Here is a 25,383-nt window from a genome sequence, read left to right as displayed (position 1 = left end):
AGGTCAAGTTGGGAGAGAGGTTGGGGGCAGCAAAGAGTATCTCAGAACAGAAGGAGAGAGAGAGAGAGAGAGAGAGAGAGTCCCGGCGGGGGGGGGGGGGTGGACCCCCTGCTCTAGCAAAGCTGCAGACAAGAGCTGCAGAGATAAGCGTGTTAGTCACTGGCGGAGTTTTGCGCAGGTCCTGTGGCAGTCTTAGTCACAGAGTTCTCTTCCAGCAGGCTTCTGCTTCCCGCATGCTGGGGGAGGGGAGCCCTGCCCTCACACCCCAGAACAGAAAAGCACCCTCCATTACCTGAGCCGTAAGCACTTGGGGCCAGCGGCCTCCTCCTCTCTCCAGCTTCCCGGGAGGGATGGGGGTGCAGGGATGGAAGAGTGGTGGGGGGTGGGGTGGGATGTGGAAACAGAGAGAGAAAGAGGACAATGGTATGAACAGTGGAGGTGACAGGAGAGAATGGTGCGGACAGCTCTCCCTCTCAGACCCTGGGAGACCCAGAGAACGGAAAGGTAAGTCCAGTGTGGCCTCTCTAGAGAGGACCCCCAGTCTGTACCTGTGGCCATCTGACGACAACTACCACGTCTCACAACAATGCCAGAGATTTCCCCCAAACAGGTCCATACACCCATGTGCTGGCTGGAGGAGGTCTGAGAGAGGGTGAGACAGAAAATGGAAAAGGAAGAGAAGAAGCAAGAGGAGGTGGTGGCCTCTGGGGGCCCCTACCTTTCCCCAGGGCAGAAGGAGGTGCTGCCCGGCCGGTGGCAGGTGGCAACGGGCGGGTAGCGAGAGGGCGCTCCATCAGGTACTGGCGCCCGCCTCACCTCCAGGGGCCGTAGGCCCCCATTGCGGGCCCGTTGTACGTGCTCAAACAAGAGGGCCAGCTCTCTGCAGGAGAGGGCGCCATCAGCTACAGGCAGGGCTTTGGGGACACCACCCACCTCACCCAATGGGCCCAGGGCTACTGATCCTGCCAAGTCTTGAGCCACCCTCTAAGGGTGCTCATAAATACCCCAGGCCAGAACAGAAGTTCTGGGAAATGGGAAGGAATCTAGGCATGGTTATGTGGGTTGGGCACAACTCCAAAGCACCCACACAAAGAAGGAGATGAGTCCAGCTGACTCTGCTCCTCTTCGCGGAGCTGTGCCTACCAAGCAGCCTTTAGCAGCCCTGAAATCCTTAGTCTCCCAGCCTGACTTGGGTTTTAGGAGGAGACTAGAGCTGAAGACAGATTTCATAAGGTGGCCAGCCCCTCTTCTCTGCCCTGTGCTGTCCCTCCTACCACGAAGTTCCTAGAGATGGGATGGGGCTGGGTATCCACTCACTCTCCAGGCTGTTTCCTATTGCTATAACCAGGAAGGTAGCCGCCCCTCAGCCCTCACCAGCCTTTCCAACGGAGCCCAAATCTTCAGGCCAGGCTGTTCCTCTTACCAGGAAACCCAGGCTACCCCACCCAGAGTTCCCAGGCTACCCCACCCAGAGTGTTCCCACACTTCCACGGCAATTTCTAAGCACCAGATCCCTTAGAACATCTTCCTCCTCCCCAAAGGGGCTGCTTCAAATCCAGCCTCTAGCTCTGCCTCTGCCAGGTATGGAGATAGGGAGAGGGAGGAGTGACATGGGGAGCCCCCTTCCCCGCCCCTACCTCCTACTCCTCCCCTGGGAAGCCTGTGGGACAGGGAGGGAGGGAGAGGGGGCCAGGTGCGGGTGCGAGTCACGCAACAGCTGCTGGAGGATAACTAATGAGGTAAAAACGGTGGAGAGAAGCGCTGAGCACAGCAGCCCAGACTAGCACGCAGTCCATGCCACCCTGCCCGTGGGACTGAGCCAACCAAGCCGGCTCTGCAGTCTTCATTCCTGCCCCAGGGCCTGGCCAGGCACCTGGCTCCACGCACCTTGATGATGCTATTAATAACCTCCGGCATGGAGCCACCCCCATTCAGTCTGAGCCCAGCCGGGGCCAGCAGAACAGACCCATCGCTGGCCTCAGAGGTTGCTGCCCAGAACAGTAACAGGGATCACACAGTCACGCACAGGGGCTCTGGGGTGGGCACACGTTTCTGCCATAGCACCGTCTCTAACCAGCGATACCTTGGTTGGTACAAGCTACGGTGTGCCCACTCAGGACTGAGGAGAGATGGGCTGGCTGCCGCTTCCCTAGGTGGCATCACCTATGGGTGAGCATGTAGATTGCCAGCACTCCGTGTGTGGGGCTCAGCTTCAGAGGCAAAGCTGCACCCACACCCTGAGCCCAGTGGACATAGAAGAGCTGAGGAACGGACCAACCAGGCTCCAAGTTATGCAGGACCTGAAGCGCCAGCCCCGAGGGCTCTGTTGGAGCAGTCTCCCCTCTCAACCCTGAGGGCATCTTCTCAAAGGGCATTAATGCCAGCCCCTACCCGCTTCCACTCCAGCAGCACCTACCTGAAGGATGGGAGGATACTGTCATAGTAGTACCAAGTGGCTGTCAAGTAGGCCCTGCTTGTATCCGTGGAGTACAGGCGCCACGCAGCCTGGAGGCACGGGGAGAAGGGCGTGTCATAAAAGTCCTTAGCCACCCACCAACCCTCTGCCCCCGAGGGAACCCAGTCCCAGGCCAGCTGAGAGTGATACTGTGACCAGAGGCCAAGTCTAATTCCGTAGCCACCAGCCAAGAAACCATGACTTCCTCAAGGTGACCCAGGAAATCGGCACCAGAGCCAGGGGCCTACAAACACTGGGACAGAGCTGGGGTCTGTGGTCAGGCAGGTATGGACTTCTAATCTGTTCTTCCACGCAGAATAGACTGACCATTGCTGCCCTAACAGTGTTGTGAGGATGAAGGGACAGATGCGTAGCCAATGCCAAGCTCAGCGCCTGGCACACTTAAGGCCAGGGTCCGCGAAGCCCTCCCGCTAGCTCCCTTAGCTAAGTACACATTCGCGGAGTCTGGTTAGTATCTTTCTTCATAAGCTGCATCTTGGGCCCCACTGCACCCTCAGTGCCAAGTACAGTATCTGGCACATGCAGGTGCTTCTGCAAATGTTTGGGGAGGGAATGTTGACTAAGTGAATGGCTTTACAAATAGCGACTACGCTGTATTTTCATCAGCCGCCTACTGCTACCATGGGACTACGAGGGCCTGAGGGAGAACAGAAAAGATTATTGCCCACAAACTCTGCAGCAGAAGGAACTATGGTCAAAGGTAGTTTTCTACGGCGAGAGGAAAAACTGTCTCTCTCCATCCAGGTAAAAAGGGTCTGGGAAGGACTGTGAATGGATTGATCCACCGGGATAGGAAGATACAGAGACTGTTATGTTAGACAGGACAAAGCAGAATTGGGGCAGCCCCGGATGCCTCCCCTCCTCTGGGTGCCTCTTGTCCTTAAGGGGTTGCCACAAGTGACCTCACCAGCCTGGCGCCTTCCGAAGACAGAAATATTTTTACTTCCTGCTTGCCTGGGTCCCTGGCATGGGCTGGGGAGCAGCTGCCAGAGGTCTCATTAATTATGGGTACCACAATACCAGCTGTCTCTCAGCAGGGACCGTGCCAATCGCCTGCCCCTACAATGCCCCTTGGGAGGCCAGCTCTGGGAGGACAGTGGCCATTGTGTCCCAAGGGATGTTAAGAAGAAAAGGCTGGGCTGGTTGTTGGAGATAGCGGGGAGGGAGAGAAGGGGCTCTCTCTACCCTGGGAAGGAGAGATAAGGAGGGGCCAAGTCAGGCTGGGGTTTGGGGGTCAGAGGATGGTGTGCTGGGGAGCAGGCAGCGGTGTGCTGTGTCAGGACTCTTAAACTACTTCCTACAGGAGTTCTCCTGCACGCCCCTATGCTGGAGAGAGGCCAAGGTAGCGAAAGGCTTACAGATCAGAACCCACTCCGATCACATCCATCACACTGAGGGAAGCTGAGACCACATGCCCTGGCTTCCTATACCTGCTCTGGTCTCTGGCCACTCCTCCTCAACTTCCTTGACTGGCTCCCTTTTCACCTGCCCATTAAATGCTGGCAATTCTGAAAGTCCAACTTTGGACCATCTCCTTATTGTATGACTTCCTGAGGGCACAGTGAGTGTATCACGGTGCCAGGAGTGGAGCAGGCTGACAGACGACTACCCAGTTTCAAGATGGCAGAGTTAGATCTGCACTTGGATATGGGAGTCTCTGGTCCAGGCTCTCCCCATCCCTGGTCATGGCTGCAGTTGGCAATAAGATGGCTTTAGGCCGGGCGGTGGTGGCGCACGCCTTTAATACCAGCACTCGGGAGGCAGAGGCAGGCGGATCTCTGTGAGTTCGAGACCAGCCTGGTCTACAAGAGCTAGTTCCAGGATAGGCTCCAAAACCACAGAGAAACCCTGTCTCGAAAAACCAAAAAAAAAAAAAAAAAAAAAAAAAAAAAGACGGCTTTAGGGAGTTTGAAACCCGCTATTTGCTGCAGGAGAACATTACTGACAACACAGTCAGCATCCCAGCTCTGTCCACAACGTGGCAAGTGACACCCTCCTGTGTCTATCTGAATATAATTGGCCCCCATAATCTCACAGGGAGTGGCACTTTTAGGAGGTGTGGCTTTGTTGGACTGGGTATAGCCTTGTTGGAGGAAGTGTATTGCTTTGAGGAGGGCTTTGAAGTTTCCTATGCTCAGGGTACCACCCAGTGAGTCCTTCCTGTTGCCTGCAAGATGTAGGACTCTGAGCTACTGTCCGCCTGCATGCCACCATGCTCCCGTCATGATGATGGACTGAACCTCTGAAACCGTAAGGAAGCCACCCCAATGAAATGTTTTTCCTTTATAAGAGTTTTAGTAGTCCTGGTGTCTCTTCACAGCAATAGAAACCCTGACTAAAGCACCCCCTACCCCACCCCCAAGTCATATCCCTCTCTGAGCTTTGAAGTAGAGCTGTAGTTTTTAAATTGGGACACATGGGTCAGTGCACAGGGCTGACAAGCACGGGGTCTCCCAAGCATCATGTACCTGGATGAGGTTGGCTGCTGGCATCCTCCGTTTCTCAAAGTGCTTCTGCCTATGCTGCTCCTGCACCTTCAGGGCAAAGCCAGAGCCCAGGATGCCCTACGGAGATAGGATATGGTTGCAGGCAGTGTAGGGAAAGGACAAGAGCATACTAGAATGTTCCCATACCTGCCCATCTGAGGCACCCCGGGTTGCCCAAGACAAACTTAGGATAGACTTGTCAGGTCTTGGCCCCCGCCTCCCTCACCCACCAGCAGGAACTCACGGCAGGCAGGGCAAAGAAGGAGATGCCCAGTAAGGCGAAGCCGGCAGCCAGAACCCTGCCCAGCCATGTATGTGGCGTCTTGTCCCCATAGCCAATGGTCGTCAGTGTAATCTGGAGATACAAACAGGTTACCCATAGGACTGGGCATGGGGGTCAGCCACAAGGACTTGAAGGCACAGCAAGTGCAAGAAAAAAACAGATGACAAGACAAGGACTTCCCCCAACAAACTCCTCTAGTGGCCCCTGGGGACTGATCTCAAGGACTTCTCAGGGAGACTGGAGGGGTACAGACGGGTTCTCACGCTAGTTAAGGAAGAGCAGTACAGGTCACGAGGACTGAGTAAAGGGCTGGATGTAGGGGTGCAAACAGGTCCGAGAGAGCAGTAGGGGCTAGCATAGGGACTGGTCTCAGGAGCGCCAACCTAAGCTTGAGTTGGGGCTCCGTGGTAAGGGGACAAAACCTAGGAAGTGTCCTGGGAAGTTCCTAGGGGCAAGGGCGGACCTGCACAGACCCTCACGCACCGTCCCCCACCAGAGCGAGTCAGCATAGGAGGAGAAGTCGGAGTTGGCGTCCTTCTCAGCCAGGTAGACGAGGAAAGAGGCAAAGATGAGCACCAGGAACCCGATGTACCAGGCGGTGATCAGCTCCTGAGGGAAGGAGGAGGGGTGCCTGCCAGCCGGGGGGATAAGGATACACACACTTCTCCAGTAGCCCCTTTTCAAGAAAGGAGCCCCTGCCTGGCCTTCTCAGAAACCCCCAGAGCCAGATCTCAGGCCTGTCCTTAATCTTTCCAGGCTTCAACCCTTCGGATCCCTTCCCAGCCTCACCCTTAGGGCCTACCCAGTTCCCCATTCCACCCGGGGCAGACCTCTCCAAACCAAGGGGCTTGCAGATGTAACCCCTACCTCTGAGGCTGGGCCTTAAGCGCTATCTCGCTGGCTCCAGCCGCCTTGAGCCCGCCCCCTCACTGGGTCACCCCTGCTCAGCTTCAGCCCCTTCCCTCGGATAGACCCGCATATTCCAAGCCCTAATAGTTCTTGCCCCAGTGTAGGCCTAGCTCCCAGCAGTCCTTGCCTAGGCCACCTGGGCCTAGCTCCAGTCCCCATTTGCCCAGCGTTGGCCCCGCCCCAGCTCTGCCTCTTGCTTGCACCTCAGCTAGTTTCCAGGAGCTTCATTTTCCCCATCTTTCCCCAGCCTCACCTTACTATGCGCGTAGACCACTGAGCCTAGCAGCTTCCAGGTGCCGCCGCGGCGGTCCATACGCACCATGCGCAGGATCTGCAGGAAGCGCATACTGCGCAACGCGGACGTGGCAAAGATGTTGCCCTGTGTGCCCGCAGCGATCACCGCCACCGAAGCCACAAACACGATGAAGTCTGCAAGGCAGAGGTGTCGTCGAAGTCACCAGCCCACCTCGGGTCAAGACCTGGGGTGTGGGACTCCTGGGACTGTAATGGGTGGGGTTGCAGATTGGGAGGGTCCACTAAACTCATGAGGAGCCAGGATGGGGTCAAGGATGAGATCAAAATGCCTCCCTGAGCCTTGGGGTGGGGCAGGATAGGAAAGGCTTGTACCGATGACACAGAAAGGTTTCCTGGCGAAGCGGAAGCGGCCCTGCCATCCTCTGTAGCGGCAACAGCAGCCAGCCGACCAGACGCGGATTATATATTCCAAGCCAAAGACCACAATCATCACGAATTCCTGTGGGGGACCAGGACCCAGATCAAAGCCCAACCCTGGGTTAGGAACATCGGCACCTGGTTAGGTTCCTCTTATACCTGGAAAGATTTGAGAGAATTCCAGAAGGGAGGTGACCTCCTCTTTGTCCTCCAGGGAGAACAGAAACCCAAGTCTGCCCCCATACACAAGTGTCTAGCTCTATAAGAAGCCTGAGTTCTTTCTTCTCCCTGCCCTGAGTCTTCCAGCCATTCTAGACTCTCAGTCCTGGTTGAGGGCAGTCAAGAGTGGCTCTCTGTCGGCGGAAGACCTTCTAGTGGTGTACTTTTGTTTAACAGGGTAAGGTTTGCTTCTGTTCTGGTACAGAGTGGAGTCTACTCACCTAGTCTATCCTGGGCTCATCCTCAGACTTCACACAGCACAGGCCATCTCCCTGCACCAGCCAGGAATGAGCCAGAGAGAAGCAGCAGTCTGCTCTCTGATCACAGTCTCTAGAAGGCTCTCTCTCCTCAGGCCAGAAGATGCTCTACCCTGGAGGAGATGCCAAAGGGGACTCCCAGCACTCACCAAGATGAGGAGACACTCGTTGGCAAGTTCCTGGTGCTCCTGGATAGTGGACAGCACGGACAGCACCAGACAGCTGAAGACTAGCAAAAATCTGCAATTGGAGCATGGTGGGGAAGGTTAGATGGCTGGGGGAATAGGATGACTGAGGGTCCCCGAGCAGGGGCTGCAGAGTCAGGAGAGTTGCTATTCGGGTAAAATTCTTCGGAAAACAGAATCCAACGCAGAGACATTAAGCACAGATATCTCCCAAGCCCTGTCCAGAGGACCCTGGTGTGACTGGATCGCAGAGAGGAGGCCTCCCAGTTTTGTCTGGGCTAGTGAGAGAACACGGAGGCTCAGCATTTCCTGGCCTCAGCCACCCACTGGCCTTGGCTCCATTTTAAGGCCCAAGTAAAGTGTTCCAGAGGTCACTAGAACTCAGAAGCTGTGGCCTCAACTGAAGAATAAGGACAACTGCTCTGCCTCCGTGTTTTCTGGAATTCATAGTGAGTCAGCAGGAGAAGTGAGGGGCTGAGGAGGTGGCTCAGCAATGAGAGCATTTGCTGCGTGAGCTTAAGTCTCCCTGTTTGAATCCCGAATACACACGTGAAAAGGCTGGGCATGACCACGTGTGTCTATAACCCTAGTGCTGGGATCAGAGACAGGCAGATCGCAGCAGCAGCTCATGGGCCAGTCAGTTCCATGGAAACAGTGAGGTTCGGGGTCACTGAAGGACCCTGTCTCAAGGGAACAAGGCAGAGAATGATATCATAGGGCACACAATGTCCTCCTTTGGCCTCCACAGACACTCACACCTGTAACCAGACACACACACCACAAATAAGAAGCGGACAGAGACGACATGGAAGCAGCAACACAGGGGTGAAGGAAAGGAAAAGGGGGATCCGGAAGTGAGGAGCCGAAAGCCTGGAACTACCCAGGGGGCAGCGTGAAGCTCCCAAGTGGCCCTGCTAGAAAGGAACATCATAGAATGTAACTCATCCAACACTTTCCTTGTTGTCGGTTGCACATGAAGAAAACAGTGGCTTAAAGCAGGAAAGGGGTTCACCAAGGCTGCTGAGTATTTCTAGGGCTGACCCGAGATTGGAGCCGGGAGTCCCCCAGAGGAGAGGAAGCGGGGAGAGTTCATAATCAGGTGTCTTGAGGCATGGACACGCACAGGAGGGCTGCAGGTGTAGGGAGAGGAGTATGGGCTCTTTGGAAGAAGGTGTGCTAAGCATGCCCCTGCCCTAGCAAACACCGGAAGGTATGTGCTTGTTCCCTGGAAACATCGCAGTGCACTGACCAGGCAGCCTCCCCATGCACGCGTCCTCAGAGCTCTATTGATGCTATCACCATCAGAGCCTCTGCACACCTTCGGCCCTACGCACACTCATCTGTTCCCCAGAACCTCTGCTACTCCCCTTCCAGAGCCTGCCTTCCTGTCTGTGCCCCAGGGGCTGCTCGTTCTTACAGAGTCTTGCTATGTAGTCCAGGCTAGCTTTGAACTCTATCTCCCTCTCCTGTCTCAGTCTTCCTGATTCTAGGATTACCAATGGGCAACACCATGCCCAGCCCAAATCTCTTTCCGTTTATCTTTATTTCTGTTCCAGCATGCATGCACACTTTGTGTGTGTGTGTGTGTGTGTGCGCACGTACGTGCGCATGTGCACATGTGGGTGTGAGAGAGAGCAAGCGAGAAAATGTGTGTACTCCTAAGAAAACCACTGACCTCTTCTAGTGAGCCTTCTTCTCTAATCTGGGCTGATGGGCAGTTGAGAGTAGGATCTGGCCCACTTACCACTCCCTGAAGGGCAGGATCTGGTGCCACAGGAAATGCCCCCCAGATCAAGGAGGCAAGAAGCAGCTGTCGGTGAGGGCTTCAGATGAATGAGATGGAGGCCTCTGCGGCCAGTTCCAGCCCAGAGCTGAGTCAGCAAAGACACAGGGCAAGTGGAGAGGGAAGTATATCCTCCACTGCTCAGATTCAGTCACTAACCACAGGTCCAGCAGCAGCCAGGCTCTGAAACGGGAGCTGCAGCTGACACAGAGTGGTACGGGCAGGGCTGCAGTGGGAACACAATGGCCCTCACCCTAGCCCAATTCCTCCACTGCCTTTCTCCGCGTCCCTAAGACCTCAGGCAGTCCTGGGTATTCGCGGTTCTCTGTTGAGCACTTCCAGAATTCCTTCCTTCTCTTTTTTTTTTCTTGCCACTTCAATAGTTACACAGGCGTCAATTATCCACAATAGTCTATGCCAAAAAAAGCAGATTACAAAACCTCAAGGGTCATGTGATCCTTATGTTTTAAAAAGAGACACCTTTTACATATGCGCCATTAGTGGCAAAAATGAAGTAATTTTATGTTTGCTTTCCTGTGCTTCCTAAGATTTTTTTTTTCCAGAATGAATATGGACGGCTTAAATGATAGAAAACTGATGTGCCCCCGTTTATTTGTTTTGCAGTGCTAGGAAGCAAACCCAGGGCTTTCTAATAAAGGGCTCAGTTATTCAGCTCTATTCTCAGACCCTGTGGTCCTGTGGTGGTTTGAATGAGACTGTCCCATAGCCTCATATATTTGAATTCTTGGTTCTCAGTCAGTGGACCGTTGGGAGGGACCAGGAGGTGTGGCCTTGGCAGAGCTGTGGTGCCACTGGAGGTGGACTTTGAATTCAAAAGTCCAGGATACTCTCAGTCCCAGCTCCCCCTCCCTACTGCCTGTAGATCAGGATTTAGCTCCCAGCCAGTTCTCCAGCACCACGCCTGCCTATCTGCCTGCTTGTTGCCATGCCCCTCGCCATGATAAAAATGAACTAATTCTCTGAAACTGTAAGCAAGCACTAGTTGAATGCTTTCTTTTATAGGAGTTGCCTTGGTCATGGCGTCTCTTCACAGAAATAGAACACTGACTAAGACAAGTCTCTAACACTTTTAAGGATTGATTTTACTTGTAATCGTGTGTGTGTGTGGTGTGAGGAAGTATGCGCACATGAGTGTAATGCCTGTGGAGGTCATAAAAGGGTGCCAGGTCCCCTGGAGCATGTTGTGAGTGCCTGATGTGGGCGCTGGAAATTGAATTTGGGTCCTCTACTAGAGTGGTATATGTATCGTGCCTTGCCTGCAAGTATGTCTGTGCACACATAGTGTATGTGTGTGGATGCCACAGTAGGGGTGTGCTCGTCAGAGGACAACCTAAAAGAGTTGGCTCTCTTTTCTTCATTATTCGAGCATCAAACTTAGGCTGTCAGGCTTGCCAGCAACTACTCTTACCCAGGGAGCCGTCTCACTGACTCCCATTGCCTCCGGTTATTAATATTTATTTATTTACTTACTTAGTTAAACAGGGTTTCTCTACACTGCCTAGACTCAAACTTGTGATTCTCCTGCCTTTGGACTAACAAGGATTACAGGTATGAGCTACTGTGTCCAGCACCACTAGTATATTTTTTAAATGCATTTTTCGAAAAGGAAATACAAACCATAAAAAAAAAATCCCTTTCAGTCCTGCCTCCAGCCCTTACTATATTCACAACTCTGCCTAGCAGGTGTGAGATTGTGGCAGGCTTTCCTGAGAGCCTAGCTCATTATGCCCACCTACCAGTTCAAAATTTCTTCTTGGGTATCTAGGGGCCCCTGGAACCACACATGCCCTAAACTAGAATCTCAACACCCCTTAAGATCTCCTTCCCTCCACCCTAGTCGTTCAGTGATGGTTCCTGGGTACTGAGGTCAGCTATCTGAGTTAGCTGTGATACTTTTGTCTTATACTCCCCACCTCCTGCTCTGTAGCAGTTCAGTTGGCTCAACCTTCAGCTTCTATCAGACCCAGCTCCCCACTCCTGACTGAGCCCCCATGATCGGCCCCACGGAGCTCCCTGCCTCCACTCTCATCTTCACACATCACCTACTCCTTCAAGCTCCCCGCAATTCAAAGCTGGAAGCCATCACTGCTGAGAAATTCTCAGGTCATGCTTGGAGAGCAAAGGTCAAACTCTTCAGCCTTGCCAGCGTACCCTAGGAGGTCTACCCCACCCCAACCCTGTCCACCCACCTCTGCACCAAATCCCCTCTGCTCTCGTACTACTAGCTGCAACATCCTAGCTCCCTGAGCCTGCCAGGAGCTCATCTAAGTATGTCCACCTCCAGGCTTTGCTGGTTTGTTCTGTTGGCTGCTCTCTTACTCACCCGGGTGCCTGCTCCAATGCCACTTCTTTGATGAGGCCTTCCCCAGCCTCCTCTCTCTACAACAGTGGCCTCATCTGCTGTTCCCTTTTCCTTTCCCTGACTGACTGGTTTCACAGCATTGAGAAGACGAACAGCAGGAATTCACACTCAGTCAAACACCCTGTCACTAAACCAAAGTCTGCATGTTGAATCAAGGGAGGAGTCTCCTAAACTCAGCACACCCATCCTGACTGAATAGACGCCCCAGCATCTCTCCTAAGATGTCCCTAATCTAGACCAGCTCCACAGGGCAAATACTGCTCTCAGATCCTTTGACCCAGCTGGAAGTGGCAGTGTCCACCTTTAACCCCAGCACTCTTGAAGGCAAGAAGATCACCATAATTTAGGGGCCAGCCTGATCTACATAGTAAGTTCCATGCTAGCCTGGGACATAGACTCTCTCTAAAGCAACAACAAAACCCTGAATTTCACCTTCCCTTAATCACTAGCAAGGATGAGAACTTTTTTACCCTAGGCCCCCAATTTAGTGTTGGAGCTGAGGATGAACAACACCCAGTTCCTGTCACCTGAATAATTATTCCTCTCTTCAAGATGAAGACATGAGACCCAGGACTGGCAGATTTGCTTAAGGTCCCACAGTGACTCGGGCAGATCTGAGGCTAGAAACCTCTCTTCTGGCCTCAATGCCACCTTGGCCTTAGCCTTCACATAGGGATGCCAGATGCTCTTGGGGAAACACAGCTCAGATGGCTAGAGCTTAGGAGATGGCCAAGCTGGTGTATGACTTCATCATATAACAAACAAGCCTGCTTGAGGATTGTTCCCAGCTGCTCTGGGCCTCAGTTTCTCTGACTACAAGAGTAGAGATGGTATGCAGGTGGCTGTCCAGGGCCTTTGCCATCTCCCTAGCAGGGCGCCAGACTGGAGGCCCTTTCCACTACCTTTTTATGCATCTCACCTGGGGGCAGGGTAACCCCTCAGCCAACCTGGAGTTAGAGATGTAGCCGACCAGGGATAGACTGTAAACCTGTCAGGAAGCCTATCACAGTCTTGTCTGTCCACCATACCCCATTCTGCAACTACCTCCCTACTCATTCAGGAAAATTAGAGAGGGAAAGCTAGATATTTCCTTACATCCACATTTCTCAAACTACGGAGAACATCAGAATTCCCTGGAGGCTTGTTAATGGTAGCAACATGCCTGTAATCCCAGCACTCGCTCCCAGCACTCGCGTGGTGGAAGCAAGATCAGACACTCAAGGTCATCCTTGACTATATTGAGACCTTGTCTTAAAAGGAAAAATGCTGATTTCTGGGCACTTCCTTGGCAATGTCTGAATCAGAAAGTTCAAGGTGGAAATGGGGCTCCATCACTAACCAACTTAGGATTTAGCTTGTTTTTCTTTTGACAGGGTCTCAGTATGTATCCAGGCTAACTTGAACCCAAGTTCCCCCTCCCTCGAAGTCCTAAATGCTGGGATTACAAGCATGAGCCTCCACATTTGGCACCATGTCAGCACCTTTAAAACAATGATAGTCTTACTGTCTCCCCGTCCACACCTCCTCAAGTCACTACCGGAAGAGGCCAGGACTGGGGGCTGTCAGGGAGGCAGGTGTCATGCCAGCATCAGCTTCACCACTGGTCTGATGTGCCATCCCCAATGAGAACCATTGGCCCAACCATTCCAAACCCTCCACACACATGTTCTCCATCAAGTCCTCCCTGTCCCTACCATGGCTCTCCAGGCGCATAAGGCGGTATCTGGGGATGTTATGTCAGTCTGGGAGTGTACATAGATCCTGGAATACACACTTTAAGGGGAGCTATGTTATAGATAGGAATTACTTCTCAACAAAGCTGTTACGCGCGCGAGAGAGAGATCAACTTTCCAAAGTCATAATGCAAGACCTAAACCCAGGACCACCCGGGCCACAAGGTCAAACTATTTCTCTGAGCTTCAAGTTCCCAGCCAACCACACAAAGGCAGGGGACACTGAATGATGAGTAGATTCTCATAAGCCTGCTGACTCTTCAGCAGTGGGGTGGGAAGGGAGAAGATCAGTCATCGGCTCCGTTTCCGAATCCCTAGAAACATCCCTGGAAGGACAGATGCTCAAAAGCTAGAGAAATGGACATACGGCAGGTGGGAAGGAGGATGGCAGGGATTCTCACAGTACGAAGGAGAGAGGTTGCCCCCTAAGTTATCTGAGCAATACTCGCTTCAGAACCACTAATCTCATCTACACTCAGTTGGTTTATGGTCAAGGCAGGAATAAATAATCCAGATCCCAAGACACTGCCAAGCATCACAAAGGGGACACACTGGGAGAGCTGGTGGCTGTCCTAAAGAGACTGAGGCTGCTCCAAGAAGATGTCGGTTCAGCTGAAGCAGAGACGTAACCAGACAGGAACAGGGGTGAGCCAGACCGAAGAAGCAAGGTACACCAGTGGCAAAGATGGGGGAGTCTATGGAAGCCAGCCCAGAAGGCTTGCAGTTCGTGACCCAGTAGGGAACACCGAGAGGGTCGGATCCAGGAGAGCACCCTCTGGTATTGGAGCCTGAAGGAATGGGGAGCAATGGGGAGTTTAGAGGGGAAGTGACAACTCCCACTGGTGTTTCAGGTCCACCACCTGCGTAGTGTAGACCATGGAGTGGGATGGAGATGCAGACGAGAAATATGAGCCAGGAGGCTCCAGGATAACTCATCTGGGAAATGATAGCAGTCCGGACTGGCAAAGTGGGAACAGAAAATAGAGAGGACCGAATGGACTGGTGGCACTGGAGGAAGGGGGAATCAGGGACAATGAGGAAGAACAACCCCTCTATTTTCGACAAGGGCACTGTGCTGCTGGAAGTGCTGAGTAAAGCATGGGAACTGAGAGACCCCAGAGGAGAGGCAGGTATTGGGGGCAAGACATGCTGGGTAAGAAGACAGAACTGGGTAGAAGAATAATGTGGAGATATTGGGGTAGACATGGGGACAGCTGCGACAATCCAGTGAGCATGCGGTGAATCTAGAGGAGGACCCAGTGACACCCTAGCAGTGTGAAGGGAGGAGCTCTCTGTCCCTAAGAGTTGACTCAGGAGATGGGGAGGAAACCAGAAGAGAGGCACAGACGTCAAGAGAAGCAAGTATAGACGACAGCAAAAGGGGAGGAGGGGACGGCAGTGTCCAAGCCCTGAAAAATGTCTATCGGATTTGGTGACATGTTGATCACTAGGTCCCTTGGTCTGGGCAGCCTCATGGGCAGAGAAAATCCTGAACAGGTCCAGATGGAGTTAAAGTACATAGGGGTGGGAGTGGCCAGGACTACCAAGGAGAAAGGCCAAGGCAGCTGGAGAAAGATGGACACAGGACTCTTTCTCAGGAGAGGGGAGTGGGTGCAGCCAGAACCGGAAGCTGAAGCCGGGGACAGAGTGGAGTATGCACAGGATGGATTCCCAGGCTGGCAGGGTGAGGGGAGGAGAGGCAGGCTACAGTTCAGAGGGAGACCAGGCTGGATCGGGGAGGGAGCTGAGCATGGGTACCCAGGACCTAAGAGAAGGGGTGGGCTTCTGTAGGAGCTGAAGGGCAGAGCCTGAGAGGGCTGATGGGTATCAAAACCTGCATCATCCGGGTTTAGTTTTTCTGTTTTTTTTTTTTTTCAGGTTTGAATATGGGGTGAGGAAGCACCCTATGTGAATGGAATTGGGGGATGCTTCCCTCACCAAGCCAGATGCTACCCTTTGCCATCTTTCCTGCTGGACCTCCCTCCACTTTTCCCTCCCTCCAAGGTCCCGCCCCGAGCATGAGCCTTGCCAGTCAGTGCCTGGGCCCTGCCTAGCAACCAGCTGGCTCCCTGATATTTGTCTCTGACCAAGCAGTAGGGCAGTATGTGACTCCTTTGCTTTCCAGACTGGGGCCCCCTGAGCAGGGCTGCTCTGTTCCCCTGAGCGGGGAAGCCTGGTGGCAGACTGTCAGCACTCAGGCAAGATTCCTGGAGGGCAGAAGTCATGATCCCCAGTCCACCTGCCTACCGAAAGGTATTTCTTGAGCCTCAAACCAGAACTGAGGCTAAGAAGGGGCTTCAACAGACTCGACAATCACATCCCGACAAGGGGGCTGCAGAAAAGCCTGAACGGTCCCACAGCCTCTAAGCAGGGGGGAACACTTGCTCTATCTTGTGGGTTGGGGTGTTGCTGAGAGGGGCGTTAAGTGGGCCTCAGAGCATGGCTCTTTCCAAGAATCCTCAAGGGCTGGGAGGAGAGTTTCCCCTGATCCAGCGATTCTAAATACGGCAGAGGGAATAAGAACACGTGACCCAGGGCCCCACACAAGGCTGCTTCTGGCACGGCTGTATCTCTGGGCCAGAGGTCCAGAACAGGGCTCAGGGACGGGATGAGGTCTTAAAGGAGCCTTAGTTTCCCTGACTGTAACATGAGGGAGACAGGCAATCCAACAGTGGCTAGGGTTACTTCAGCTTTATGACGGACTGTCCAGCAGGGCAGTAGGAGATAGAGACAGCCCTCAGCTTATTTCTACTTTCTCCAAGGATGTCCCTGGAGGGACAACAGCTGCCAGCACATAGTGCAAACTATGAAAAAAAAAATGCCTCCTATTGGAGAACCAATTAGAAAATGCATTCCCTTCAGCTGGACAAGTTGCAAAAACTTGACCCCTTGAGCTGGCTCCATTAGAAACTGGAATTGCTTGCTGTGGGCTGACCCACCCCGAGCCATTGGAATCCTCTCAACCCAGCTGGGCACCTCATGGAAGACCCAGGAATGACTCCACGGCCCCTCCTGGCTGGAATTTGAACCAAGAAGGCTCCACCGGCTGTGCATGGTGGCACACATGTTTGAAACCCTAACATTTACGAGGTGAAGAAGGGGCATCAGGGGCTCAGGGCCAGTGTCAGCTACATAGCTGGTTCAAAGCCAGTTTGAAGTGCATGAGACCTTGGCTCCAAAGAATAAAACCAAGGTTGTGTGTGTGTGTGTGTGTGTGTGTGTGTGTACTTACCACAGAGGTTGGGCTGAACCAACAGGACTTATTTTTTAGTGTGTTCGTGTGGGAGGGTATGTGCATGCGTACATGTGCCCACACGGGTCCCATGTGCACAGATCAAAGGACGAGGCGAATGTCCTGCTCTGTCACAGTGTCTCTCACCGAACCTAGAGTTCACCATTTTCAGCTAGGCTGGCTGCTAGCAGGCCCCTAGAGACTCTCCTATCTCTGCCCCCATGCCCAGAACCTGAGTCAACGGGCACACGTGGCCTTGCCCAGTGTTCTTGATGGTCCAGACACAGATTCTCATGTTTGTGCATCAAGTACTCCTACACCCTGAGCCACCTATCTCATCAGCCCCTCCCTGGACCTGCCTCTCTCTCTAGAGGGAGCCAGGAGCCACGGAGGGAAGGGGCAGAGAGACCTGAAGCTCACCTCCCATCCTCCAGTCCCAGAATCCCGGATGTACTTCTGGCTTCAAGGGCTCTGCAACACCCTCTTTTCTTACCACCCTCCACCTCCTAGGCCAATCCCTTGTGAGCTAGTTCCTCTGCCGCACAGGTCATGGAGAATGGTGGCTTCTGGGAAAGGCGCTTCAGCGCCATGCTTTGAATGTGGTTTATTTCCTAGGGATTTTAGGGGTCTGGAGCTTGGTCCCCAGTGTGGCAATAGTGAGTGAGCACGGAGCCTGATAGGAGGTTGTTAGATCCCTGAGGGTGTGGCCTCAAAAGCATTACCATAGTTCTTGAACTCCAGTCTTTGGCTTTCTGTCCTACCACGTGATCACTCAATTCACATTCAGTCCCAAGATTGTGATATGATCATCTATGAGGTCTTCACGAGATCTGAGCCAATTGGCACTCCCTTGAACTTCCAGAATTAGGAGCTAAACAGAGCTCTTTTCTTCTTTTTTTTTTAATTAATTAATTAATTTATTTATTTATTTATTATGTATACAATATTTTGTCTGTGTGTATGCCTGCAGGCCAGAAGAGGGCATCAGACCTCATTACAGATGGTTGTGAGCCACCATGTGGTTGCTGGGAATTGAACTCAGGACCTTTGGAAGAGCAGGCAATGCTCTTAACCTCTAAGCCATTTCTCCAGCCCCAACAGAGCTCTTTTCTATAGGAAGAACCTAGCTTTGAGTCTATTGTTACAGTAACAGAAAATGCGCTAATAATTTAATGAATAACCTCATCTTTCCCCAGCAGGGCCAGTCACCAAACTTTCACTTGTTTTCTCTGCTTCCTCCTGCTGGACCAGTCAGACTGCCTTCTGCAGCAGGCATAGGAGCTGCACAAAATGTCAACACAGGTCAATAAGGGAACAAGGGGGAAACGGGCTAGCAAGGCAGCCCCAACTTCTCCAATGGCTAGCTGCTAAGGCCTGGGGTGAAGGGGAGCTACAGGCTAGAATACAAGCTGCCCAGATTGGAGAGACGTATGCAAGGTGGCTCCCATGGCTCCATTAAGAAGTTCCAAGAGTATTCTGTGGCCCAACTTCACACCTGTGTTTGACACAAGATTTTACTTGCACAAAGATCTCTGCTGTTTTGGTTTTTCTTTTTCTTTTTTTTTTAAAGGTGAATCCACTGACTTGTGTCTCAGGCTCAAGTGGAGAGGCAAGGAGGATCCTGCCCACCAGGCTGCTTTATTCCAAACCCCGGCTTCCAGGCTGGCACAGACCATCCCCTAAGCATGCTCCGTTCCCCCAGCATAACACACTGGGCTTTGCTAGTTCTCCCCACCATTTTTGCTCCTCCTTCCCATCTCCCATGTGTATGTACCTCGAACCAGGCTGGCTAGGTGGAAGACACCTCACACTCCTGTCATTCCCCACTCCCATCTCTCTGTGAACTTCCAAGGTGGAGTGAAAAACCTCTGCTGAAATCGCTGCCACCACAGCCCCAGAGGTCCGTCCTCTCTACCAGGCATGTCCTGTGTCTGACTCAAATGGATGCTGGGTAGTTCCCTGAGAAAAGGTGTGTCCCTCCCCTCCAGCACACTGGCCCCTCCTGACTCCACACCTCAACACTCCCTGAAGCAGGAGGAATTGTGGGGAAATGATGCAGCCCTGAACCACAAAGTATTTATTCATCCATCCACTCTCTCATTCATCCATCCATTCATTCAGTAACCATTTACTATGCATTCAGTGACCGTTTACTAAAGATTCTTCACGAGACAAGCACAGTTATGCAAGCCCTGCCTTCAGCGAGCTTACATTCTTGGTAGAGATAATAAAAAGTTAAGGTTCAAGTCATCAGATGATGATGGAGAAAAATTTAAGGGATAAAAAGGACACAGAGCCCCGGTGTGGAAGTGGGGAAGCCAGTGTTCTGAGAGTGGGCAGGGAAAGCAGCCTTGGGAGATGGCCTTTGAGTACAGTGGAGGAAGTAGGGAGCCATGCAGGCATCGGATGCAATGCAAAAGGCCTGAGCCAGAGAATGCCTGGTGTGTTCCCGGCCATCAGGGAGGAGTGGGAAAAGCAAGGGAGGGCGAGAGGTGGAAGCCGATGCCATTCTCTGGGTAGCTGAGGATATAGTTCCCCACTCCCAGGAGAGACGCAGGAATGTGAGCAGGAGCAGCGTGGACCAGGGAAGTGGGGGGAGGGGGACACTGAGAGAAGAGGAACTAGCCCCCCCCCCTCCCGCCTTGAGCTGGGAGGCTTCTGGAGCTATCCTAGCAGGAGCCTCTTGTGACTCGCTCAAGAAGTGGAGATGGCAAGATGTGATTAGATCTGGGCTAAATCTTGGCACTGAAGATCCCTTCGAAAGCTACCAATTCTCTCACTTCTAGACGGGGAAACTGAGTCTCAGAAGAAGGCCAGTCTACACAGCACTGGGCCTAGCCCTGAATTGCCCAGGCCTGAGGGTAAAGTTCTTTTGTTTGTCCCACCACCATCCACCCTTCAAAAAACCAAGAGGCCAGGACAGAACCTGTCTGGGCCCTTCCTGCAGCACTTCATTTGAGGATTTCTCAGTTCCCCAACTACTTGAATCTGACGGGGGTCAGGGTCACCTCTAAGGAGTCTTCTGTTCTCCAAGTCAGCAGGTCTGTGCTGAGGGGGAGGAGGGATTTCAGTCCCAGCCACTTGGTTCTCAGTACTCCCAAAGCTGAGAGCGCACTGGCAAGAGCTGACAGGATGGAACAGGAGCTTTGGGGGAGGGCAGGGCCCCCTGGGGAGCTCAGGTGCCAAGATAGAGCCCAGCCTGGTGGTTCTGCAGACTCAGCCATTGAGGACCCCACCCAGACAGAGGTTTGTGGGTATGAATAAGCAAAGCAGCATGCAAACTCACAGGCCACACCCGGGCCAGCTGAGTGCCCCCCCTAGAACTCCAAACCCAGAACCAGCCTGACCAAAGCTAATGAGCCCTGTGAGCTGGACAAGACTTGCCATGTGAGCTGTCCCATAGCTGAGGTGGGGGCTAGAAGTTTATCTGCAGACACTCTGGTTTCCTGTCAACAGAGGGCTACCCAGCCTACAATGCCAGCAGGCCAGAGTCCTCTAAAGGGAAGAAGCCTGCTTGGTGGCTCTGAGAAGAGTCAGGATTGGGGGCACCAGAGGGCATATAGCACAGGGGCATAAGCGGTGCTGGGAACCTAGGCGGGCAGATTCTCTACCTAACTTGGCTAACCAATTGGCAAAGTGTCAGTGCCCTCCGCGGCAGGAGGGAAGATATCAAGAGCCTTATTTTTGGCTGGTCCAGCTGGCTACTCTGGCTTCCGGGACAGGAAGTGAGACTCTGGTCAGCTTCTGAAGCTGCCTGTTCCTTGTTGTCTAGGAAGTCAGCGAGTATTCTGGGGTCACCCAGAAGAGGGTCTTTTATACTTTATTTGCTTGCAGAACTTAAATGGGACCTTCAAGAACTCTCCCATTACTGAATAATAGCATCAAGGAGTGGGGTAGACCCAAAGCAAAACTTTATTAGCCTCAAGGCTGTGCAGATCAGGGGACAACTGTCTCTGGTTCTGATGCCCTGTCCTCTGCTGATAGACCCTGCTATTATCACCACCAGAACGAGCTTGAATTCAGCTCTGCGTTGGCTGGTGGACCTAAAGCATGTGATCTGTCCCTCTCTAGGACTCAGTTTCTCCCTCTGTCAAACGGGACCAATGATCCCTGACGCTGCAGCCTGGAGGTAGGGGTCTCCTGGGATGAAGTCTGAGCAAGGTTCAGGTTCACCTGGGGACACAGGAGGCTGACACTAGGAGGAGCTCCTTGGGAGAGAAATATGTCCTTGGGGGAGACTCCTGGGGACCCCTACCCGGTTCAGTCTTTGGCCCAGAAGAGCTTTCTGCCACAGGGAACTCCACCCGCTCTAGGGTAAGAACCACGGGACCCCAGATCTCGGCCTGGGCGGGACACAGTGGAAGGGGCGGGGTCCTTTGGGGGCGGGGTTTGTGGGGGCGGGACTTTGCCGCTGCAAGCTCCCAGAGCGCTGCGGCTCCGGTTACCTCTCCGCTGCCTCCCCGCCCAACCGGCTTATTTTCCGTTTCCAAATTAACAATTGAAAACGCGGCGGCCTGAAAGGCGAGCAGCGGGCCAAGCGGAAAGTGTGAAGGTGCTGCCGCGTTACCGAGGCCGGGGACCGAGAGAGGGCATTCGACACCCCGACCCGCCACCAATCGCCCACCCATGTAGGCCGGAGGGCCGCAACCCAAGGGGAGTCTTGGCTTGATGCAGCCCTCCAGGTGCTGCTCTGAACAGGGTCGCAGCACCCAGCGCTCAGACTCGGGACAATGCCAGCCCCTGCAAGGACGAAGGGGGGCAAGGGATGAGCGCGCTAGGGCTAGGTTTCCACTCACAGGCTGAGTGCCCAGCCCGGGCAGCAGGTGCCAGGCAGCACCTCATAGCACCGTCCTTAAAGGCTCCTAGTGTCAGGGAGTTTCACGTGTGACCTCAAGCAAGTCATTTCACCGTGCCCAGACTCAATTTCTTCATCTGGAAAATGGAGAGAAAAGAGGCAGTATATGCGGAACAGATAAAGGAGGCTGGCTCCCAGAGAAACCTCTTGGTAGCAACTATTATCTGTGTTGACAATGTTGAGGTAGTAGTGAGTCCTAGGTACCCCTCTTCCTCTCACTGTAGCTAAGTGTGCTAACCCCCCCCCCCCCAGGGCCTCCTTGGAGGCCAGAAAGGTCCTGGTAAGGGGCTCAAAGACTGGCTGAATGAGAAGGCCTGGGCTCCTCCTACAGAGAGGAGTGGGGCTGGGCCTGCATCATGGGCATTAGGCCTCTCCTAGTTGCTCAGTATAAGGGTGGTAATAGAGAGACTTCCTGTCCCCTGGTGCCCAGGCAAAGGGGATAAAAACTCCAGAGACAGTTTTTAGTCCTCTTACTCCTGTAGAGCAAGATCTGAGAATGCAGAAACTTCATCTTGCTCACCGTCTTTCTTCAGCACCTAGAACGAGCTTGGTGCGCTGGAGGTTCCCAGTGAACAATTATTGAATGCGTGGATGAATCAATGAATGACTGAGCAGGCCCAAGCACCTGGGAAAGCCTCTCATACAACTGTGGCCCCTGTGCTAAGGGAGCAGGGAGTTAGGATGAGTTCCCTCCCACCCAGACACCCAGGACAACTGACACAACAGGAGGGAGAGACAGACAGGGAAGAGAGATGGCATTCTCAGGAGGTGGAATTATGATGATCTATCTCCTGGTTCCCCTCTACCCACTCCTGACCAGCCTAGGACTCGGTCTGACCCCTCTGAGGAGTCAGGCCCATCCCCACATTCAGCCTATGTGGAGCCCAGTGTGAGTGCTCCTGTCCCATGTGGGGCCCCATGGTCTCCATCTACTCCTTCACACTCCCGCCTTGGTGGCTTCTATACCCTCTGCCTCCTGGAACCCCTCTCCACGCCCAAGCATCCCTGTTCAACTTTGGGAAGAAGTACCCAAGACCCTTAGGATTTCACGTCTCAGCTGGGCAGCCTCAGGACCCTTGTCACTGTCTTCTCTGGTCTCTGCCGGGTCTGTGCTGTGTCCAACTAGCTGTCCCTCCCTATGTCCACCCCACTGACGCCGATTTCCTAAAGCAGCCCAGTTCTGTCCTCTCATGTCCACCAGGCTGGCTCAGGGGGACGCCAAGGGCATGAACCTTGGCGACTTGGGACTTTGCCAGCCTTGCGAAGCCTGAGGAAAGCTGTCTTGGAGATGTTGCAGAGAGGTCTGGGCAGAGTGAGACCGGGCGCGAGCACACCTCTGCTGCCGGCAGGGCGGGGAAAGAGTTCAAGTGGAGACCCACATATGGCAAGTCTAAATATTTGAAAGTTTAAATCAAGTTAACAAGCTGTTAAATAAAATGTGCTCTGTGCTCCCTGGCATGTCTGCCTCCGCAATGATCTGGACGAGCAAGTTTGAATTTCGATTCTGGGATTCTTTTGAGGCCACCAGTGTTGGAATATGGCGGGGTCAGGCAGCCCGTTGTGTAGCCCCGTTCTCTTCCCCACTGAGTCTATATATCTCACCAGGCTCTGCCCGTGCTCACTATGAATCAGCAGACCCTGGTCTCCCACCCTGGATTATCTGAGAGAGAAGCACACGCAAGTTTTAAGACCATATGCAGGGCTACATAGGCAGACTGGACAGCTTCCTAGGCCTCTACCCTGGAATCCACCCCAACCAGACCTACTCTGATCGGATATATATATATAAATTTTTGGCATATATATATATATATATATATATATGTATCATTCAGGGTCCTATCAGAGAACCAGGTCTACTGCTTCAAACTGTTCTAATCTAGCCTCTGGCCTGTTGAAGGCAGGAGGAAGTAAGGGCTGGGTGACGACAGTAATGCAACAACAGACAAGCACAAACCCAGGGCACAATCCCAGCATTCCTGCCTCCCACCTAGACTTTGCCCTGGGAGCCCTTTTCTGGTTGTTGAGACCTGGGGCCCTCCCAAATGACAAGCCATCAACAGAGTCTACAAGGCATAAGAGAGCTTTCATCTGGGACCTTGACACAGACTTCAACTCTGATTGCCCAGCGCAGGGATAGATTGAAGAGCCAGGACCAGGCTCCAGAGAAGGAAGGGAGCCCTGGTATAAATAACAGTGGGGGGCCGGGATGTTTGGGCCCATCTCCCAGGCGACGGCTGTGTTTACTGCCCAGCGAGGGGGGAGGCAACCCACACATTTGCCTCCCTGAGTTGTAGCCAAATTTCTCCAGGAAGGGGTGGCCCAGGATTAGCCCCAAACACTCCAACTTTACACCCCAACCAATGGATCATCGGCCTGACAGAGGCCCTAAGCCTCCCTGCCATTTCTGGCCTCCTCTAGCCCCAAATGCTGCAGACTGTACCTTGATCCACCCCAAGCACTCCAGCATTCTGCCACCAAGACCTACTTCTGCTCAAAGTCTGGAAGGCTGGGGAGCATGAGGAGGGCAGGGAGGGCCTTGAGCAGGGAGCTGGGCATGTGCCAGCATCTAGCTGGGGCCACTGGGTATAGAGCAGAAACCAACTTCTCCCACGGCCCTGGCCAAGACAGGGGGAGGGCTGCAGCCCCCAGATTAGGAGTGCAAATCCCTTTCCCCAGCCCACAGTTCATCCCATGCCTGTCATGTGAGAGCATTAGATGGCCAAACCCATCATGGGGAGGGCTGGCAGGTGCCCTCTTGATCATGCACTGGCAGTCACACAGACCAAGGGGAGGACCATTGATGCGGCAGGGCAAGGGGGAAGGTCCTTTCCCGTGGGCAGCAGCTGCACCTGGCCTGGGCTGGGCATGGGGTTGATGAGCTGAGTTCCACAGCAGGTCAGCCCAGCGTAACACACACACACACACACTCACAGAGCTCTGCTCAGCTGTCTGGTGGGTCTTGCCCGGGACAACCGCTAATTTGCAGTCAAAACTGGGGCAGTGTGTCCATCATAGCACACTCAGACACCCGGGCTGTCTCAGCTGAGCCACTTTGTTTGTGTAAGTCACTCTGTTTAAAAAAAAAAAATGTGTGCATGTGTGAGCAGATATACTTTGTGTGTGCTTTTGTGTGGAGGTCAGCCTCAGAGTCCCACCTACCTCTCTGCTCAGGGGCTCTCCCCGCCCTCCTCATGCTCCCCACTCTTCCAGTCTCTGAGCAGAAGTAGGTCTTGGTGGCAGAATGCTGGAGTACCTGGGGTGCACAGAGGTGCAGACTGCAGCATTTGGGGTGAGGGCAAATATAGAAGGGCTAGAGTCTAAGGAGCCATCCAGCTAATTTTTTTAGACAAGGTCCCTTTAGACAAGGCACTGCTGACTGGACAAGGCCTGTGGGCCAGCCTCAGGGTTCTGCCTCTCTGACACTGAGATTACAAATTGTACCATTACAATGTTTTTTAAACACATGTTTTGTTGATCAAACTTGGATCTTCATGATTGGGTGGTACTCACCTTACTGACCAAGCTATCTCCTAAGACAGGCAGACCAGACAGGCGCGCGCGAGCGCACACACACACACACACACACACTCATTTTTTCAGTGCTGGGAATCAAACACAGGACCCTGTGCATGCTAGACAAATGTTCTACCATTGAGCTACATTCCCAGACGCCTTTCCCAGCCTGAGTATGAGATGGTACAGTAACATTCCATCCAGGAGATACTACCATGAGAACTTCTGTCATGAGGATTCAGGAAGATTAGTTGAACACACAATAATTAAAGTTCACAACAGGCTAGGTGTGTCTGTGGACCAGCATGTGCGCGAGGGGACCTCCTTTTCAGTACACTGGGAAATCTACCCAGAACTAACCAGAGGGGCCTCTAGTCCTGGGAGGCGCTGTAGG

At 53.2% G+C, this 25,383-nt stretch overlaps 1 protein-coding gene across 1 annotated transcript in view; it reads right to left on the bottom strand.

The window, feature by feature from the left end:
- Window positions 1-25,383, bottom strand: part of Kcnq4 (potassium voltage-gated channel subfamily Q member 4) — a 52,986-nt gene that overhangs the window by 15,147 nt on the left and 12,456 nt on the right. Inside the window, exons 2-9 of the mRNA XM_041651932.1 lie at window positions 7,452-7,542; window positions 6,782-6,908; window positions 6,408-6,583; window positions 5,729-5,854; window positions 5,207-5,317; window positions 4,945-5,040; window positions 2,417-2,505; window positions 719-880 (exon numbers count right to left, since the gene is read on the bottom strand). Coding sequence (XP_041507866.1) covers window positions 719-880; window positions 2,417-2,505; window positions 4,945-5,040; window positions 5,207-5,317; window positions 5,729-5,854; window positions 6,408-6,583; window positions 6,782-6,908; window positions 7,452-7,542 — 978 coding nt within the window. The remainder of the gene's footprint in view (window positions 1-718; window positions 881-2,416; window positions 2,506-4,944; window positions 5,041-5,206; window positions 5,318-5,728; window positions 5,855-6,407; window positions 6,584-6,781; window positions 6,909-7,451; window positions 7,543-25,383) is intronic.

Source organism: Microtus oregoni, unplaced genomic scaffold (genome assembly GCF_018167655.1).
Source record: "Microtus oregoni isolate MIOR12 unplaced genomic scaffold, Mior012 000005F_ref0000423, whole genome shotgun sequence".
Classification (NCBI taxonomy): Eukaryota; Metazoa; Chordata; class Mammalia; order Rodentia; family Cricetidae; genus Microtus; species Microtus oregoni.
The sequence above is the reverse complement of the archived record's forward strand: the minus strand, read 5'-3'. Positions and strand labels throughout refer to the sequence as shown.